The sequence below is a fragment of the Astatotilapia calliptera genome, chromosome 23, assembly GCF_964374335.1.
Source record: "Astatotilapia calliptera chromosome 23, fAstCal68.1, whole genome shotgun sequence".
NCBI classification, from domain to species: domain Eukaryota; kingdom Metazoa; phylum Chordata; class Actinopteri; order Cichliformes; family Cichlidae; genus Astatotilapia; species Astatotilapia calliptera.
In genome coordinates, this window is record NC_137443.1 from 28,411,400 (window position 1) to 28,432,053 (window position 20,654).

The following is a 20,654-nucleotide window of genomic DNA, read 5'->3' on the forward strand; positions in this document are numbered from 1 at the left end:
CCCTTGGGAATTGAAGGCATTACTAGTCAGTGTTTTCATATTTGGGTACACTGCAGGGAGACGCTTCTGCACACATTACATGTTTTAACAGCCTTAAGCTCAGAGAAAATCTGTCATGTCATTATTATTTTTGCCCTGAAAAACATAACCAGGTAAGGAAAGATATTTGCCAATCAAAATTTGCACTATAAAAAAAATCATTAAAAATATTTAAATATTTTTTAAAAAATTAATAAAAACTATATTTATTTTAAAATAACTGAAAGTAATAATTCTGATTCAAAAATATTTAAAAGTCTAAATAATCTTTCAAAATAATACTTAATATAAGACCATGATACTCTAAGGACGATCTAAAAAAAATTGACTAACTCAAGCAATCAAAAACTGCATTTTGTTGGGTATCCACATGAGTAACCATATATTCACACGTTAAAATCCCTGACTGTGCAGAAGAAATAAACATTACTACATATAAATAAATAAAATTAATATACAGCTTTTCTTTGGTCTAAAATAAGCATGTCAACATTAGCTTTTAACAGCGTTGTCGGACCTATGATCCAAAATTTTTCAGTTGTCAACTGCGTTTTTCACAAACTTGTGATTGCTCATGTTGGTTATGTCCATATTTTATATACAGTTGGTGGTCTGCCCCCATCTTCATCATCATGAGATAATACAGATTCCCACAGAGTTTAAGTATCTCATGAATTTTGCTATGGCTTTGCTAGGTTTAAGGCCTTAACCTTTGATGCATAGAGAGTTAATTTGACTGCGAGCATGTTGTAGATGAACAAATATACATGATGATATGTGCTGTTACAGCACGAGGATTTACTGTCTCAGTGGGGTGGGAAACATGCTGTTCTTATCCCGTGGCTGTAATTTGGTTCAACTGTGGTTGCATTTTACATGTCTGTGCCTTTTTTCTCATCACTCCTCAAGTGAATGTTTTATATCAAATTAAAAATAAACTGCACAAAGTCACATTTATTTAATGGATATTTTTGATTCCAAGTATCTGTAGGCTTTGTGCTGTCTTGTACAAGACCTTGGGCGGGGGAAGGGGTCCTGAAGAAATCTTGAAGAAGCCTACAATAGGAATAAGATGTAGCAAACAAGTCACACATTTTGGCTGTAATCATATGATAGCTTCTCAAGTAAAGAACAGATGTATGTATATTTGTCAGGCATCTCTGGAGGAGTAGAAATGACAGCAAGGCAAATGTTCTCACATGTCAACATGGGTTTGACTGTTTGACTGTCACCCTCGCTGCAGGAGTGGCTATGAGGAGGACAAAGCACTAAAATCTAAATCTTAAGAATCACTGGTCTGTACGTGTACTGCACTTGAGTGTCCTTTTGCCATGATAAGTTATTCTGAAATTACGTTTTATAGTCCTTGCAGGTGGCAGCACGGTGGCATGGTGGTTAGCACTGTTGCTGCACAGCAAGAAGGTCCTGAGTTCAATTCCAACATCAGGCCGGGGTCTTTCTGTGTGGAGTTTGCATGTTCTCCCCGTGTTTGCGTGGGTTCCCTCCGGTTACTCCGGCTTCCTCCCACCGTCCAAAGACATGCAGCTTGTGGGGATAGGTTAATTGGATAATCCAAATTGTCACTAGGTGTGAATGAATGTGAGTGTGAATGGTTGTCTGGCCCTGCGACAGACTGGCCGCAGGGTGTACCCCACCTCTCGCCCCATGACAGCTGGGATAGGCTCCAGCACCCCCTGCGACCCTGAAAAGGATAAGCGGAAGCGAATGGATGGATAGTCCATGTAGGCAGTCAGTATGTTGGCACTACTATAGACGGCTTAATGTTAACTTTCTTGCCCCAGTCAGGACTTTATAGCGCACTCACTTACATGTTGCATATCCAGGTTAAGTCTCAGTTTAGGGAACTTTGAGACCCTTTTGCTATATTTTCAAGGGTAGATTTTAGTGTGTATTCAAGCCCAGTGTTGAATCCCTCTGACATAAGAAATTCTTTAAATGCACAGTCCTGAATGCTTGCTTGATGGCAAGCATCTTTTGAAGGAAGTATTCCAACGCCATTTGAGAGATATAATCTCTCCAGTAAGTCCTGGGTCTTCCCTGGTGCTCTCCTGGGTAGACGCTTCACACCTCACTAGGAGAAGTTCAGGATGGATTGCAGTCAGATCACCAAACCACCTCAGTTGGCTCTTTCGAATGTGGGGAAACAGCAGCTCTGCTCTGAGCCCCTCCTGGATTACCTCCTCACACTAGCCTAAGCCCAGTCACCCTTTGGAGGAAGCTCATTTCTGCTGATTGTGATGCTTTAAGCCAATACACCCAGGTGATGGTAGGAATCTGGAATGGCCAGTCTAAATTCTTGGCTCTCCTATTCACAAATCCTGAATAGTTACATTAATCGTTACATTGAAATGTTACATTACATAAAAATCTAGGGAAGTATTCCAGAGGCCATTGTCATTCTGAAAAATTATGCCATTGCCAATCAAATCCTTTCCAGATGGTGGTATTGCATGGCGAATGAAAGCCTGATGGCACTTTTCTGTGTTCATAATTCATTAGCTTTATCAAGATCTCCAACATCACTGACTGAAATACAGCCCAAACCATGACAGAGCCTCCACCATTGTTCATAGACTGTAGACACTCACTGTTGAACCTGTCTCCAGTCTGAACTAAAAATGTGAAATTTGGATTCATCACTCCATCAGACATATTCCCACTGATTTTCCAGTTCTTGTGGAATGTGGCATACTTAGGCCTTTTCTCACTGGTTTCAAAATGAGGGAAAAACTCTCCAAAGACAAATTTTGAAAGACCTCCAGCAAGCAAGCCTGGCTGCTTGGAAGTAAAATATAAAGAAATGAATGGTGGCTCAAGACGTTTACACAGTTCTGTACGTTGACCTGTTTCTCTACAACACTTTAAGAGGTTATATTTATGCATTTGCATGTACATTTTTGCACACACTTTTTTAAATTTCTGGACATGTGTCTTTACAGTTATGTGAATCTTCATCATGAATGCTTTATACCCATTGTACTGTATATTTTGCAAAGTTGGCTTCCGTTATAATCACTTTTCTTAAGCGTAAGTACAGCTGTTCACATTGCTGCTTTTTTTTAAATCTAGCACTTCAGTGTCTTTTAAATTGCTTGGACCCCGTGCCTCTGCTGCTGGTGTTTCCCCTAATAATATTCATGTTAACTCTCATGTAGTTGGTAGTACAGTAACGTTCTAAAGGCCATGTTTTACATTTTCAGCTCCCACGTTGTTTGTGTATGACAGAGGATTGTTTAGGGTTATACAAGAGCCTATAATGCCTTAATTGCAGAGCTAAAACCTACATTATCTCCATAAAATCTCTGAGGGAGCCACTTAGGCTCAATCATGGTTCACTGTTTTGGTTTTATTGATGCAAGAATTGCATAATTTCCGTGTGGGGGGTGAACATCCCAAAGACTCAAGCATCCACATGTACAAACTCTGCAAATGAAAGTCTAAACACTAATTTCCAATGTGTGTGCTCGTGTTTTTGGATAGAAGGTGTGATCATATGTCGTTAAGACAAAGGTATCTCTGGGTGTTGACATGACGGGCACATTTTGTTCATTAGCATCCCGATGACTTTCAGATCACTACACCACAAACCAATATCCTATCCTGGGTTTGACTGTACTGCGGTGAGCTACAGCTATTATGAGTTGATATGCAACAGTGTGTGAAAGCAGAAAAAGTCTCAAATGGTTTTTGGCTTTAGTTAATGTAAGGGAGTAGCAGGCAGCAAACCAAGGCATTCAGCATTTTATGTTAAACACGGTGGTTTAGCATAGTAAAAGGCATTGTAGAGCAGCCCTTTCTTAAAGTAATGCAACCTTGAAATGCATTGGACGATCTTTTTTTTTTTTCATAAGGGAAGTTCAGAAAGCTTCAGGCTCACTGGATTACTTCCATTGCAATCCAAATTGTATCTGTGCTATGTGCACCAGTTTACTTCTCCTTTCACCTGCACCCTCACAAGATAAAAGTCCATTTTAAGCATCAAGTCCCTACTTTCAGCCATTGTTAATGAAGATTTGAGGAAATAAGTCACCTTCATAGCTGGATTCACTCCAGTGTTTCTCAACCTCAAGCGGGTGGAGACATCATAAACACATAAACGCTTCAGGTAAAATTAATGAGCAAGAAAATGTAAATTGTTTTCATAATGGCAGAATGAGGGGTGAAAGTCAAGTGGAAGACAGGAGGCAGTTTGTGCAACACATAGGGTTTGAGTGATCTTTAGCCCCCACATGGTCCTGCCCTGCCCAGCCACGGCTCCACCAGGTCAGGTATAAAGGTGTGCCAAACTGATGCCACCCATCGTCCCTGCTCTGGAGAGGGTGGAAGACAAGGGAGTGAAAGAGACAGTGCAGGTGTGACAGAGAGAAGTGGAGGAGGCAAGTTTGACTTGTAAGGCAGGAAGATTGACTGCTGTTAGACTTGAAATACAATCATGGGATTTGGAGTAAGTACTGAAATTTTATCACAGATTTTGGCCTTTAAACTTACCTTAAGATTAGGTTCTGCATTTCTTTTCAGGTTTGGGCTCAGTCTAAATTTTGGTTATTTTGATAAAGAAATAGAATTTCTTTTGAGATAAAACAAAAATACTTCTTGTCTTTTCCAAATCATGAGGTTATTCTTGGGGCTAGGTTTGGAGTCACCATCAGAGATAACCTAGATCTCACAGGGCTCAATTTATCGTTTCGTGTTAATGTCAGTTCTCTTTTTTCTAACTTAAATTTATTTTTACAGCTTTGGCAGCATTATAAACCCAAGATTATCTGGATCAAGATTAAAGAATTTCGCTCTTCTAACAGTTATTAACACCGGTGTCAGAGCATGTTTGAACAGGACGGCTGACCTGACTTTCTGCTCTTATTTTTGCACAACAGAAGAGGAAGCTTCAGGGCAATTTCCCCCACATATGTTCAGTTTTATTAATGCCACATTTTGTGCCACTTTCTTCTCTCCAGAAAGGAAAGGATAACTACAAGCTGGCAGCAACGTCAGAAAATGGAGGACAGAAAAGCAAGAAGGCTAGAAAGAAGAAGGACATGGATGAGCTGAAGAAAGAAGTGGACCTGGTGAGTACTCAGCTCACGTGCAGCCGCTCTGTGATCATCTGTAACTTGACTGGCTTGATGTCATGTAAGAAAAGTGAGAATTTTAAGCATACAAAACTACTGATAAATAGTTTGACTGTGTCACAGAAAGAAAAAGGCATTGAATAAACGTTCGTGAACTTTAATGACAGTCACTCGATTGCTGCCAGTGGCCACAGCAATGATGCAGTCACGGCTGAGGCAAACCTCTGCTTTGGCCTCATTGCTGGTCTCATGAGATGTAGGTGTCTGAGCCATATTTCATGAAGATTGCTGCTTACATTGCTGGACGTACACTCCCATGTTATTAAGATGCTGTCAGCTATAATTACCTTCTAAGTCATGTTTATCTAGATTGGTTTTTAATGCTGAGTGAGTGAGAGGCTCTGTTGTTGTTGTATTGTGTGGTTCCTTAGATCACATCAACTCATCCTTCATGCGCAAACAGCAATTTTCTGCTGCTACATTCACATAATAAAACACATGTAATAAAATGCATGCCTGCCTGTGGGATTTTGGCTTGTTTTACTCAATGTTTCTCAATCTCTTTGTTTTTCCTCTCCTACTCTCAATAGGATGATCACAGGTTAACCTTGGAAGAACTTATCAGGAAATATGGAACTGACCTAACCAGGGTGAGCACTTCAGACGGGCTTGTGGGTGTCTAGTTTTTTAGAAGTGTGTTTTTTTAGAAGATAATCCCACAGGTCAAGGAGGATTTCATAGTCCAACATGAGGTTATAAGTAGAGGTGACACAAAACCACTTTTTAATGTCTGATACCAATACCGATATCATAAATTTGGATATCTGCAGAAACCGATATGAATCCTATACAGTCTATTTTATAATCAATAAAACTGTTTTTTTAAGTTCATGCTAACTTTAAAAACTGTAAAAAACAAAACACTAAAGCTATTCTATTACACCCAAAATATTTTGCAGTTCAGCAATACTAATCTTTTTATTTAAACTTTTAGCAGAACTTTAAATCGAAGTATTTAAAGTAATATTCAAAAATTAATTTAAAATGCAATTTTATGCAGATTTCAAAAATTCTTTGGTTCTGAAAAAAAGAATGGACCCTTTTATACTTAAAGCTTAACATAAATAGACATCCAGAGTGGAAAGCAGTGCAAATGAATGCAAACACGGCTTCTCACAACACTCATCTTTTATCAAGATGGATGTCAGTGTAAGCTAATGAATTTTGTGTAATTTCCATACAAAACATGAGTATGAAAAAAGTGTTTTTCATATTTTGTTTTCGAACCACGAAACTGTTTAACCATGTGTCGTGCCAAAGTTGATATCCCTGACAAAATTTGTTTCCCCTGCATCAGGAGCACACGCAGGGCTCTCCAAATCACGGGCAAACACTATCACACACTCTGGATTTGAAGCTCACAAACACTTCTAATAACGACTAAATACTGAAATTTTGGAGATGTTAGCTCCTTATACAGTGAAGTTATAGTGGGATACAAATAATATCAGGCTGATCCTGCCACAATATGTTCCCCCCCTGCCTAAATCATGGACAAAGAGTATCCCACATTCTTCATTTTTAGTTCACAAACGCTTATAATGACTAACTAGTCCTAAAACTTTGAAGGTTTTAGCTCTTTATACAGTAAAGTTACATCTATTTATCAGATAAAATGTCCTTTATTTGTTAAAATAATCCCATCCGATACCACATGAGAACAATAAATATGTAAGTTTCTGTTGTAACCCTCAAACTGAATGGTACTGTTACGACACTCATTTTTCACTTTTTCACAAAACTAAAACATCACTACTTCCACGTCTAATTGTCTGTAATGGAGGCAGAAAAAACTGGATCTGCACTCCGTGCCCAGCGAATGCTCGCAACGCAAGAGGTACGAATTTTGTCAGGGATACCTACCTTGGTACACCTGGTTTGGCAGCACATAGCGAGGCTCCAAATGCTTTTAGTGTGAACTCCAGACCGCCGACAGGTCTCGCACACAACAGTCACTCTATCATGTGACGCATGCTGCTCCGACGTGCTATTTCATTACGTGGGTTACGCCATGTTGCAAGTTTTGTGAGATGTTTTTGTGATATTTAATGGATCGGATTACTTTTTTTTTCTCCCCGATATCCAGTAATTTAGATCAGGATCAGACTAATACAGATACTGTATATCGGATCAATCCTTCCCTAGTTATAAGCACATGACTCAGGACAGTCAACAGTTTAGTTTACTTTGTCAAATGGACTGGTACTTATATAGCAGTGTTTCCCAACCTTCTGGAGCCACGGCACATATATCACATTAGAAAAATCACACAGCACACCACCAAGCAAAAATGTCACAAAAAGCATATTGATCATTTTTCCCCGCACACCAGGTATAGCGGAATTGGCTCAGTTTGTCCCCAGTATAGTTTGCTTTCTTCTAACCACTACTCATGCTAGGGGCGTCGTCTGGGTTGGAATTTTCTCCAATACCCAGGTCAGATTGAGTACTTTTCTGTTGCTATTACGCATTGCATTCTTTCACTCAGAGCATGACTATTATGTAATTTCTTCTTCTTCTTCTTCTGTTTTACTGGCAGTTGGCAACCCATTCAATTAGAGCAGGTAGTTGTACTGCCCTCTAGTGGAAGAGAATGTAATTGTTCTGCCCATTACTCACACCGGACGCTTAGAGTACTAATCAGGTGGAACCAGGTAATATTCCACGACACACCTGATCATTGGTTGGGAAACACTGTTATCGAGCACCTTTCTACTTAATATGGGCATTCAAACTGCTTTCACCCAGTCACACACATATTAATACAGTGCTTCTATCTTTACTAAGCACTTTTATCTAACATGTCAACATGTTCGCACTCTGATAGGTACATCGGGGGTAAACTTGGGATTCTGTAACTTGCCCAACGACGCTTTGACACATGGACAGAAGGAGCCCGAGATTGAGTCATGGGCTATGTGGCACTTAGCTATTTGTTTCTTTAGCCTACTTGTAATTAGCTTCCTGCCTTCATTCATTCCAATAAAAGCTGGTAGAGGAATATTGTCTCTGTAAAGTAACATCCATCCATTCTTTTCTGTTTAACCAGTCGTCAGGAGACTGGAGCCTATCCCAGGCTTTGCTTCTTGACTCTTTTTAATGCCACATGTGGCACAAATAAAATACATTGTCTTTATAGTCCCAGATTACTTGTGGAAATGAAGAAGTTTTTTTTTTAAACAACTCAAGTGAACTTACAGGCAGTTACATTAACAGGTTAGACAGATGGTGAACTGGACCTTTAAAGTATCAATACATACCACACTACAAAAGGCAGACTTGGATACTATTCAATAGTAGCTCCATGTGATCTTCATCAAGCTACAGATAAACACACAGAATGCACTGTCACACACCAATACGGACCCACCTAATGATTGCTTGAGGCTGATTATCTCCTGGAATCTGACCTGTCTGAACAGTTTCACTCATATAGGGAAACGGGCTTTATTGACTCTGCCAACAAAGAAAATAGTAGTAAAAAAAATTCCCTGTATTTCTTCAGAGGATTTCATAGAAACAGACACAACCTGATCACTTGGTAGTCTTCGCGCCCACTGTTAATTACAAGACTTGATTTCCCATAAACATGGATTTCTCTTGTTGTCTGTTCTTAAGGAGAAGAAGCTGTAATTTTAAGATTACTGAGGTATTTCGGCTTGTGGTTGTTTTTTCTTCTTGGTTTTCCATTAGGCCTTAATTCACCATTTCTTTGGATTTAAATGCTGTACGTATTAAACTGAAATGTTCTTCTTCTTCATTATGTTTGTCCTTAAGTCAGCAAAGATTAAAAACTTTTTAGGAACAAGGGAAAAACTGGAATCACACATTTTCATATCAGGTTTTACACTCATCCAGGCTGGAGAAACTGATCAGGAGGGCTAGCTCTGTGGTCGGCATGAAGCTGGACACTCTGGTGACAGTGGCAGAGAAAAGGACATTAAAGAAACTGCTGGACATTATGAACAATGCTGGGCATCCTCTGCACACGGCCATAAACAATCAGAAGAGTCTGTTCAGTGACAGGTTGCTTCTCCCCAAGACAAGAACTAACAGACTTAAAAACTCCTTTGTCCCACACGCCATCAAACTGTTTAACTCCTCTCTGGAGGGGAGAGGGAGGGGAAACAGGAGGACAAAGGAGGGGGGAACAACTAAGCTGTAGTGCCTCTGCACCTCACTGTACAATACCTTGTGCAATACTTTTTGTAAATAGTCAACAGTGCAATAGACTCAATACTTGAAATGTGCAATTCACTTGTATTTTTATTTTTTATTCCTATTTATTCTATTTATCCCCTTTGTATATTTTATTTATATTTGTCTCTGTATTTATGTGTGTGTGTGTGTGTGTGTGTGTGTGTGTGTGTGTGTGTGTGTGTGTGTGTGTGTGTGTGTGTGTGTGTGTGTGTGTGTATATAACAATTCTGTAACTGTAACTTCGGTCGTTGCTGTGCTTTTTTTGGAAGTCGAATTTCCCAGAGGAACCCACCCGAGGGATTAATAAAGTTCTATCTTATCTTATCTTATCTTACACAGCTTAACCTTTCCTCTTACCTTTATCGTTCTTTTTAGGGTCTCTCCTCCTCCAGAGCAAAAGAGATCCTGGCCCGAGATGGCCCCAACGCCCTCACACCTCCTCCTACAACACCTGAATGGGTCAAGTTCTGCAAACAGGTAAGAGTCAAACATCCTCCCCTTGCAAACCAGACCTGTGGTGGAATATCCAAATAGTAGAAATGCAAATTAAGTCTGTGTCACTGTAAACCAGTACAACCAGCAAAGCCTGATTGTTATTTCCTCTTGTTTCCAGCTGTTTGGTGGTTTCTCCATGCTGCTGTGGATTGGTGCCATCCTCTGCTTCTTGGCTTATGGTATCCAGGCTGCCTCAGAAGATGAACCTGCAAATGATAACGTAAAAATAACATCTTCAACTAGATTGTTGTATGTTAAACAGTGTTGATAAGGTCACTTTTAAAATTGTATTCCACTACAGATTACAGAATACATGCCCCAAAATGTATTTTGTAACATATTCTGTTACGTTACTCAGTGAGAATAACGTATTCTGAATACTTTGGATTACTTAATATATTATCATGCTTTTTACAACTACATGAATGTACTATTGCTCTGTGATTTATGACTATTACTTGGTTACCCGCCATACCAATACCAATATCAACTAGATTTTTGAATCTTAACATAAAATGAGTAACAGTAGGGTGGACATTATGTAAGGCTTCACTTTTTGCAGCGGTCTCGTATTGAAAACTATTCCGTGCTTATATAAAACAGGTCCGCGGCTCCAAATCGTAGTAAAGGGACCTCTGGCTAATACATTGGGCTCTGTGACTGGCTCATAGCCAAAAATTAGCTTTACTTTGTTGTTCCGGTCAGCTTTGCTAGCGAGAGACAGAGAGAGGCGTTGAAAGGCTGCTCCAACGGAACTTATTGTTTTGGAGGAAAACACGAACACGGTGTACAGTCGAGTCTTAATAGAAAATTTACAACTGGGCTAGTCAGGTACTCTTTTTTTGCTGCAGTGGTTATTATTATAGTTACATGCTTCCAACTCCCGTTTCTGGTCGGTGACAACTCATACTTTTCCACTCTTCTTTTTCTCCCTCCTCGCGCTCACAGACACATAACAGGTATGGCAGTCCATTCTCCCTGCAGCACAGACTACACTGCCCATGAGGCTACATTCTTTAGAGCTATGTCTGTAACACTCTGCCTGTTGCCTTCATATTAAATAATTTTTTAAATAATTTAAAAAATATTTCTTTATGCTATTATGCGGGCCGCAAGTAGGGGTGACATGGGCTGCAAGATTGAGACACAGGCATTAGAGCCTCTTAATGCATGTTTTGTTTGGGTTTCCACCGGCGTGGAATTACCAAAAATAAAGAGGGCATAGACTAGCATATGAAACAGAAAAAGACCACCGTGTAATCCATTTATGTTAACAAAGTAACTGTATTCTGAATACCACTTTTTTTAACTGTAACTATAACGGAATACAGTTACTCATATTTTGTATTGTAAATACGTAACGCCGGTTCATGTATTCCGTTACTCCCCAACTCTGATGTTAAATAAATAATGTATAACACAAAAGATGACCTAACTGCGCCTTCTCTGTTAATGTAGTTGTACCTAGGTATTGTGCTTTCTGCTGTCGTCATCATCACCGGTTGCTTCTCCTACTACCAAGAGGCCAAGAGCTCCAAGATCATGGAGTCCTTCAAGAACTTGGTCCCACAGGTGAGACACAAAAAGAAAAGCTAATGTAACAGTTCATTTATACACACTGTTTTTGTATCATTTTGCTTGGTAGCCTCCCGGCGGTAACACCCAACAGTACTAGTTGCACAACTCTAAGGAGTAGCGTTTCTTCATCAGTATTACAACAATGATGATGCATTTTTACCATCACTCATCTGACTTTTTGTTGATGGGAAAAGAAAGAAAATACATATTCATGTGTCTTTTGACATATCTAGGTATGCTTGATGTGTTCCCTAAAAATTCCTAAAATATCTTTGATTTTTATAGCAAGCCCTGGTTATCCGTGATGGCGAGAAGAAGAGCATCAATGCTGAGGATGTAGTGCTCGGAGATTTAGTGGAGGTGAAAGGAGGAGATCGAATTCCTGCTGATCTCAGAGTTGTCTCTGCTCACGGCTGCAAGGTTCTTTAACTCAAATACTTGTGTTAATTACACCATACATTTTTCTAGAGTGGGGGTTTGACAGCTATGGTTTTATTTATATAAATCTTATTTTATGTGTTATAGTTTTTGAGTAATTTTTCATTCTTGAAGTGGCAAAATCAACCTCAGTCCTCCACCCTTGTGCATCACCTGATCATCACCACTGGTCAGCGATCACAGCTTATTGCTGACCCTGTTAACATGTTTGTTTCTTTTTTTTCATTCCTCAGGTGGACAACTCCTCCCTGACTGGTGAATCAGAGCCTCAGACTCGATCTCCAGAATTCTCCCATGAAAACCCACTGGAAACCAGGAACATTACTTTCTTCTCCACCAACTGTGTTGAAGGTACAGACACAAAAATTGATTTACTGTCTAATTAGAGAAAACATAAGCTTAATGATCTCAAGTAAAAGCTGATAGGTTTGTAGCTTGAACCTATTCGCTGGAACGTTGAAGACAATATAATTACACAGCAAGCAAGACACGAAGTAGGCAAAGTTCTTCTTGTTACTCATGCATGAGGGAGACCTGCCTGGAGCCAAGTGTCGTCCCACCACTTGACCTCCATCAGACTCTCAGCCAGGTTCCCCACAGCACTCCTTTTATTGTGGTTACATGAATATGCATAGGGTCATTAACATATAACATCTTACATAGGTATACATGTGAACAAAGAATACTCTGTGTGTGTGTGTGTGTGTGTGTGTGTGTGTGTGGGGTGGGGGTGGGGGGGGGGGTCAGAGTGTGACCCCATAAATGACTTCCCTAAACCTGCTGGTCTGGAAGTCCAACAGTTCATCTAAACAAAAGGCACTTAGCCTAAAACAGATACAGCCACGTTTATCCTACCATAAAACAATAAAACAAGGTACGACCTCTTCTCATGCTCCCAGGATGTAGGTGTGCATTCCAGTGTGGAATACACACCAAGCCTTTGCAGCCTGTTAAAGATCACACATCCTATCACTACACAATTGATTATACACCTCTAAGCATATATGGTTAAATATTTCTAAGCATAAATGACAATCAACAATACAAAACCTAACAAAAGCCAAATGAAAAGTCAGTGGAATCAGTCTGTCTTCTCTTTTCAGGCACAGCCAGAGGAATCGTCATCAACACTGGTGATAATACCGTCATGGGCCGCATCGCCACCCTGGCTTCCAGTCTAGAGGGCGGAAAAACTCCCATTGCCATTGAGATCGAGCATTTCATCCACATCATCACTGGAGTGGCCATTTTCCTGGGAGTAACTTTCTTCATCCTTTCTCTCATCCTTGGATATAACTGGCTGGAGGCTGTCATCTTCCTTATTGGTATCATCGTCGCCAACGTGCCAGAAGGTCTTTTGGCTACTGTCACTGTGAGTTTTGGTGTCTAATGGCATTCCTTTTAAATACCTTATATTTATTGATACAAAAAGACTGTGGTTCTTAAAACCTAAATTGTCTGTAGGTGTGTCTGACTCTGACTGCTAAGCGTATGGCCAAGAAGAACTGCCTGGTGAAGAACTTGGAAGCTGTCGAGACTCTGGGGTCCACCTCCACCATCTGTTCTGACAAGACCGGCACCCTGACCCAAAACAGAATGACTGTGGCCCACATGTGGTTTGACAACCAGATCCATGAGGCTGACACCACTGAGAACCAGAGTGGTACCTCTTTTGACAGGAGCTCTGCCACCTGGGCTAATCTGTCCAGAATCGCTGGACTCTGCAACCGTGCCGTTTTCCTGGCTGACCAGAGCAACGTTCCCATTCTGAAGGTGAGAAATTTTCATCTGTAAAACTGCTCTAGTTCATCCATCGTGAACATCAACAAAGACTCCAAATAATTTCCCATCCAAATAATCCATCTGAAGGAACAAATCAGAAACATTTTTCCATGTAACAAGTTCTCATACCCTTGGTTGTACACAAAGACAATGCTTATTACCCCTCTTTCCTGAGTTTGATAGTATACCCAATGAATACTGGGAATCAGTGACTATGTGGGAAGTCCTGGCTTGGAACTTTTGGGATTCAACCAGATACAAATGCAGCCAAAAAGCACTACAAATCTTTATGAAACCACTCAAGATAATTAAAGTCTGTTTTAAATATACAGATGTATAATAGTCTTCGTCTAAGTCATGGTCTCCATAATCATCTATCCAATTTAGTAAATTACATCCACAACCATGTGATTGCCATATTTTTGATGTAATTCAGCAACAGATTACCTAAATACAGTTGTGTACACATCAATTCTCATTTACAAAATGTTGTTATAAAGAAGGCATGGAATGTGATGATAAACCTATTTTACTAACCCTGTTTTTTGCTTAAATCCACAGAGACATGTGGCTGGTGATGCCTCAGAAGCTGCCTTGCTAAAGTGTATTGAGCTGTGCTGTGGATCTGTTAACGAAATGAGAGAAAAATACTCCAAAATTGCTGAGATCCCCTTCAATTCCACAAACAAATACCAGGTATACCATCCACACAGTGTGATAAAGCCCTTAAATGTTTAGATCAAAAAAAGCACATCTATAGACAAAACACATACTATAAAGTTGCAGAAAGCCTTGTTTCAAAGTCTTAACTTTAGAATTAAGGCAATCCCAATCTTGATTTCCTTAAACTTGATTTGATCTGGGGGGATGCTGCACACTAATATAGTGCTAAGCTGTCAGTCTCAGGCTAGTTACCCTTTGCACTTTATTATCTATTTCACTATAAATGAGGGCTTGATTTACAAAAGAAATATCACATTGAATTAAATAACACTTAAACTAGAGATTTGGATGATAAACTATTGAGTATTTACTCGGGCTAGGGCTGTCAGTGTTAATCGCATTAAAATGACGTTAATGCCAAAACCACATTAACGCGGCTTATCTCCGTTAACGGGTTAATGTGGATCACCCTTTGTGTGGGGCTGGACGGCGTCAACGCGTTAGTGTGGGTAGCTCGATTAACGTGTTAGCGCCACGTTAATGCAGTTTTGCCGTTAACGTCATTGCAAAGCGATTAATGCTGACAGCCCTAGTATTTACTGAAGTTATAAATCAGAACAGAATGACTGTAATATCCTTTTACACTTCTGCAATCATACTACTTGTTTCAACCAGGGGAGTCGCCCCTGCTGGTGAGAGTACATTGCATGAACTTACTTTTCAGGGCCCTAAGCCATGTCTATATTTTACATATATTTTATTTCAGTCTAATTTTAACAACAGCATTTTTATCAATAAAACTTGCCTTACCTGAATCTATTAAATGTTTTTGATTAATCTAGTAAAAAGTCTTGTCAAACGGTTTAGAGTAAAGCTCTTTTAATTTTGCTTCACGTAAATCACTTAAACCTGCATTTAAAATCCAGTCTCTCTGCTGTCCCACAGCTCTCCATCCATAAGAACAGCACTCCTGGGGAAACCAAGCATCTGCTGGTGATGAAAGGAGCTCCAGAGAGGATTTTGGACCGCTGTTCCTCCATTTTACTTCAGGGCAAAGAGCAGGCTCTGGATGATGAGATGAAAGACTCTTTCAATAACGCCTATGTTGAGTTGGGAGGTCTTGGAGAGAGAGTACTGGGTACAGCTAGCCTCCTTCGCTATCTGTATATTTCAATTTTAGCTAGCAAAGGGGAATCTTTCAAGTATTTTCTTTGTATCTTATTCAGGTTTCTGCCACTGTCACCTGCCTGATGACCAGTTCCCAGAGGGATTTGCTTTTGATACTGATGAAGTGAACTTCCCCACTGAGAACCTGTGCTTCGTCGGACTCATGGCCATGATTGACCCTCCTCGTGCTGCTGTGCCTGATGCTGTTGGTAAATGCAGGAGTGCTGGAATCAAGGTATGATAACTTTTTGGATGACCAGATGTTTGTTTTTTGTTTGCACAAAGTACTCCATTTTTTTCTCTTCTTTCTCAGGTCATCATGGTCACAGGTGACCATCCAATTACAGCCAAGGCTATTGCTAAAGGTGTGGGTATCATCTCAGAAGGCAATGAGACTGTTGAAGACATTGCCGCCCGCTTAAATATTCCAGTTTCAGAGGTCAACCCTAGGTTAGTTCTCTTTCAAAGATTTATTGAAGTAGCTTTGACAGTTTCTTGACCACAAGTGAGAACTGTTCAAAATGTTTCTCTCTTTAATGATACAGCTTTAAAGTTTGCTTGAAATTGCAAAAACTGCTAAATTAAATTAACTCTGTCTTTCAGAGGTCCTGACTGCTACACAGCCAAAGAGGCTTTTACCATTAATTTACATCTATTAAATCTTGGTGTGATGCTTAGCTGGTGGCTTTGCTTTTTATTCATCAACAAGTTATTGTGTGTGTGTGTGTGTGTGTGTGTGTGTGTGTGTGTGTGTGTGTGTGTGTGTGTGTGTGTTCACGTTAAAGCACACTAAAATTACTATCCTTCTTAGTGCTTTTGCAGGGTTAGGATTGTTAGGCTCTTTTAAACTCATATAAAACCTCTGTTTACAAAATATGACATAACATTCTGTTGGATTAACTAAATGCTAAAAAAAAAAAGGTTGGGATTCACTGTCTGCACTGAGGATTGATTATTTTATTAGGTGACAGTGTTATTGAACACTTTTTTGCTGACAGTACCAAAGTTCACATAATTTACTTTTTGAAATGTCCTGATGTAATCTCCTGATGATACCCTACTGTTATACTAATGTGTTTGTAATTTCTTCAGGGATGCTAAGGCCTGTGTTGTCCATGGTGGTGAACTTAAAGACATGACCCCAGAACACCTTGATGATTTGCTGAAGCACCACACTGAAATTGTATTTGCCAGGACCTCCCCTCAACAGAAACTGATCATTGTGGAAGGATGCCAGAGACAGGTGAGCATCGGGGGGGATTCTCACAGACACAGTTTGACAAATGTTTTGTTTGGAACTTGTAAAAACATGTTCTTCCTTGTCCAGGGAGCCATTGTGGCCGTGACAGGTGATGGTGTGAACGACTCTCCAGCTCTGAAGAAAGCTGACATCGGTGTCGCCATGGGCATCGCTGGATCTGATGTCTCCAAACAGGCTGCTGACATGATCCTGCTGGATGATAACTTTGCCTCCATTGTCACTGGAGTGGAAGAAGGTAAGATCTATATCAAGACCTACACCTGCAGAAATCTGGAAATACAAAATACAAAACATCACTGAATCTACTAAATTACTTTGTTCAGGCCGTCTGATCTTTGACAACTTGAAGAAGTCCATCGCCTACACTCTGACCAGTAACATCCCCGAGATCTCACCCTTCCTCCTCTTCATCATCGCCAACATCCCTCTGCCCCTGGGAACCGTCACCATCCTCTGTATTGATCTGGGAACTGACATGGTGAGCTGTTTGGCTCTTCATCCTGTTCTATAGAGAGATTCAACTGAACTCAAATATGGGTGGAAAGTTCATGTGTATATTTATTCACTTGTGGTTTTGCAGGTCCCTGCCATCTCCCTGGCTTATGAGAAAGCTGAGAGCGACATCATGAAGAGACAGCCCAGAAACCCCAAAACAGACAAGCTAGTGAATGAAAGGCTCATCAGTATATCCTATGGACAGATTGGTAAGGCATCATTTATTTATTCAGCTTTAACTATACTGTATCCATATTTTTGTGGCAGTATTTAAGAATTCTGCACCTTCAATATGACATATAATTTTCCAAAAACCCTCAAAAAGTTAATTCTAACTCTTCTGCCAAGTTGTGCATTATTTATATACATCAGTTGCATTTGAATGGTCTATCTAAAATGTCTGCAATTATGAAGGGCGAGCTATTGATAGATGGGAATTAATAATAATAATGGATTGGATTTATATAGCACTTATCAAGGCACCCAAAGCGCTTTACAATGCCACTATTCATTCACTCTCACATTCACACACTGGTGAAGGCAAGCTACGGTTGTAGCCACAGCTGCCCTGGGGCAGACTGGCAGAAGCGAGGCTGCCATATCGCGCCATCGGCCCCTCTGGCCAACACCAGTAGGCGGTAGTGTCTTGCCCAAGGACACAACGACCAGGACAGAGAGCCCAGGGATCGAACCGGATGAACTTCCCAACCCCCTGAGCCACGGTCACCCCTCGAATGGCTGATGGCTGCAGGCCCCTGCCAGGCATCGACGCTCCCACCCTAGGAGTGGGGATGGGTGCAGCCTAGATGGTCACGCCCTGGGGGTCGGCACGGACGCCAGAACAGTCCCTACCTCCTTCACTCTGGCGGCAGTGGCAGCCAGGTCCAGATCCGAGCTGCCATGCCTTAATCACCTCCACATGCTGCTCAGTCTTGTCCTGCAGCTCTTCCCGCCAGAAGCATGACAACACCGCCTGCTCTTGTTGTGTGGCTGTGAGTTTGATCACTATTCCGGCCAGCGCCTTCCCTGGCTGGCCCGGTCCTGGGTCTGCCATGCCACTCCACTCCTTGGTTTCGGCACCACTGTAAAATAACCACAGCAGACCCAACGACATTCTTACACTTTTCAGCATCTTTATTCAACCACTTTTCACACACACAGTTGCTGTACACTCACAATGGGCTGCATTTCTGCAGCTGTCAACCACACACATCCACAACAACAACAACTACAAGATTAAACAGTCACAGACTTTTAAGCTGGCGAAGCGTGATTGCAGTTGCCACGCAGGTTCATCCATCTCACCTGGAGAGGCATTGCAGACCACGCCCCACTACAAATACATATCTCTTGCTGCAGTTATTTGCAAACCTTCAGCAATCCCACTGAGAGTGACATCAGTCAGCCCAAGTAAGACTGAACTACTGGTTTCAGAAAGGTTGCCTCCTATCAGCTGACCTGTGCAGTCACCTTGTGATCAAAAGTAGTCGGGGACTTTCAAGCACCGTACAGAATGTAAAAAGAAAAATCAATACAATCTGCATTTCCTGAAGTTCCCTGTTGTTTTTCTCCTGTTAGGTATGATGCAGGCCACAGCTGGCTTCTTCACATATTTTGTCATCCTGGCTGAAAACGGTTTCCTCCCCATGGACCTGATAGGACTGAGAGTGCTGTGGGATGACAAATATCTAAATGACCTGGAAGACAGTTATGGACAGGAATGGGTCAGTCACAGTAATTCTACTACATGTACTCTGAACTAGGAGAATTATTCAGCTTTATTGTGTTGTTCACTTGAGTTTCAGTGCTTGAAAAGGCTTTCTAAGCTTATCATTTTGTTTTTTGTGCACTAGACATATGAGCGCAGAAAGATTGTAGAGTTCACCTGCCACACAGCTTTCTTCACAAGCATTGTAATCGTCCAGTGGGCTGATCTAATCATCTGTAAGACCAGGAGGAACTCCATTTTGAAGCAAGGAATGACGTACGTATATGTGGAGACACAAGAGATCTCAGGGCGGGACTTACATCAAAACTAAGAGCACCTTTAAAGTTTAATGATGTTGTGATGCTTGATTTTAGAACATCTAAGAATATTCACCAGTGTTTTGGTGATTCTGACTTTTTTTCCCTGCAGGAACCGCATCCTTATCTTTGGGCTCGTTGAGGAGACTGCACTGGCTGCCTTTCTGTCATACTGCCCGGGCATGGATGTTGCCCTAAGAATGTACCCTATGAAGTGAGTCAAGCACACAGACAAGCTTGTGCTCTTCTTTTTAATCTAGTAATACCACAAATTCAGGAAAACACCCTTAGAATTCAATAATTATTCATAAAGCACACTTTTGCTCTTCCAATGTTATTCTTGTGGCCGTCTTCTTTGTCACCTTTATTCATGCAATGACATTCATGAACACAAGACAATCCCCTGGTAAAGTGTTGATCTTGTGTTTAATTCAGTGGTGTCATCTTGCTTTACCTTCTTGTTGAAAATAAGACGGCTATTATCTAGTGTCACTGGTAATTTCCTCTTCAGAGGCAGAGCGAAGCACAAGAGCTGCTATTACTAAGGAGTTTCTTTGCCCAAAAGAGAACAATAGAAAGCATTGAAGACACTTTAGGCTCATTAGCTGAAAAGTTCGCATGCTACTTCCCTAACTTACCCACTCCCCTGTTTCTTTGGGTGTCTTCTGGTGTTTAAATAATCCCAGTTTCTTATTCTGTGTTGTTGTCCCTATTTCTGATTATTTTACGCTCTTTTATTTTTTTAATTTCTTTGTTTACCTGTGGATATATTCAGATGTAGACAGCTGCACTAGATCTAGGACACTGAAATAAGCACAAAAACATAACAAACAGATCCCAGAGTTTTGTGGGCTGGTTTTCAGGGCTTTGCATTAGTGGTCTTTCAGTAACCTCGTTAGAGTCGCCAGAGAGCAGTCTCAAAGAGATGAACGCATCAGCAGGATATGTCCTCGACCCAGAGTCCTCAGATTTCTCTGCCTCGTTTTGCTGTAACAGCTTCTGAATTCATTCTAATAGCCGGTTCTCTGCAGCCTAATGCTCACTCCAAAAGCTTTTCATGTGCCTTTATTGAACCTGAAAGAAAAAAGACGAGTGTGCTTGTGTTTTGTTTTGCTTTTTTTGCCATGTAACTCATCCTGACTGTCCATCCATACCTTTAGGCCATTGTGGTGGTTCTGTGCCTTCCCTTACTCCCTCGTCATCTTCCTTTATGATGAAGTCAGAAGATATATCCTCAGACGAAACCCAGGAGGTAAGAGCTTCACTAACTCTGTTACATTTTTTCACTATCTGAGGCACCCAGGACCCCCGTTTTGTCTCTGCATTTTAATCTGAATGAAGTAGCGTGCAACTCCTTTTTA

General features: G+C 40.8%; 1 protein-coding gene across 2 annotated transcripts in view; it reads left to right on the forward strand.

Annotated features, from left to right (window-relative positions):
* The window catches only part of LOC113016076 (sodium/potassium-transporting ATPase subunit alpha-1-like), a 62,676-nt gene that overhangs the window by 40,557 nt on the left and 1,465 nt on the right, over window positions 1-20,654 (forward strand). The window contains exons 1-22 of one of the 2 annotated variants that reach the window (XM_026158603.2): window positions 4,364-4,504; window positions 5,016-5,126; window positions 5,720-5,779; window positions 9,765-9,866; window positions 10,003-10,104; window positions 11,343-11,456; window positions 11,748-11,882; window positions 12,134-12,251; window positions 13,004-13,272; window positions 13,365-13,673; window positions 14,244-14,378; window positions 15,291-15,483; window positions 15,572-15,747; window positions 15,826-15,962; window positions 16,605-16,755; window positions 16,840-17,008; window positions 17,097-17,251; window positions 17,354-17,477; window positions 18,847-18,992; window positions 19,122-19,252; window positions 19,406-19,507; window positions 20,454-20,545. In XM_026158603.2, the coding sequence (XP_026014388.2) occupies window positions 4,493-4,504; window positions 5,016-5,126; window positions 5,720-5,779; window positions 9,765-9,866; window positions 10,003-10,104; window positions 11,343-11,456; window positions 11,748-11,882; window positions 12,134-12,251; window positions 13,004-13,272; window positions 13,365-13,673; window positions 14,244-14,378; window positions 15,291-15,483; window positions 15,572-15,747; window positions 15,826-15,962; window positions 16,605-16,755; window positions 16,840-17,008; window positions 17,097-17,251; window positions 17,354-17,477; window positions 18,847-18,992; window positions 19,122-19,252; window positions 19,406-19,507; window positions 20,454-20,545 (3,043 nt within the window). In that variant the 5' untranslated portion in view covers window positions 4,364-4,492. Of the gene's footprint in view, window positions 1-4,363; window positions 4,505-5,015; window positions 5,127-5,719; window positions 5,780-9,764; window positions 9,867-10,002; window positions 10,105-11,342; window positions 11,457-11,747; window positions 11,883-12,133; window positions 12,252-13,003; window positions 13,273-13,364; window positions 13,674-14,243; window positions 14,379-15,290; window positions 15,484-15,571; window positions 15,748-15,825; window positions 15,963-16,604; window positions 16,756-16,839; window positions 17,009-17,096; window positions 17,252-17,353; window positions 17,478-18,846; window positions 18,993-19,121; window positions 19,253-19,405; window positions 19,508-20,453; window positions 20,546-20,654 lie in introns of those variants that run through there. The other variant, XM_026158604.2, reaches the window with a different exon arrangement.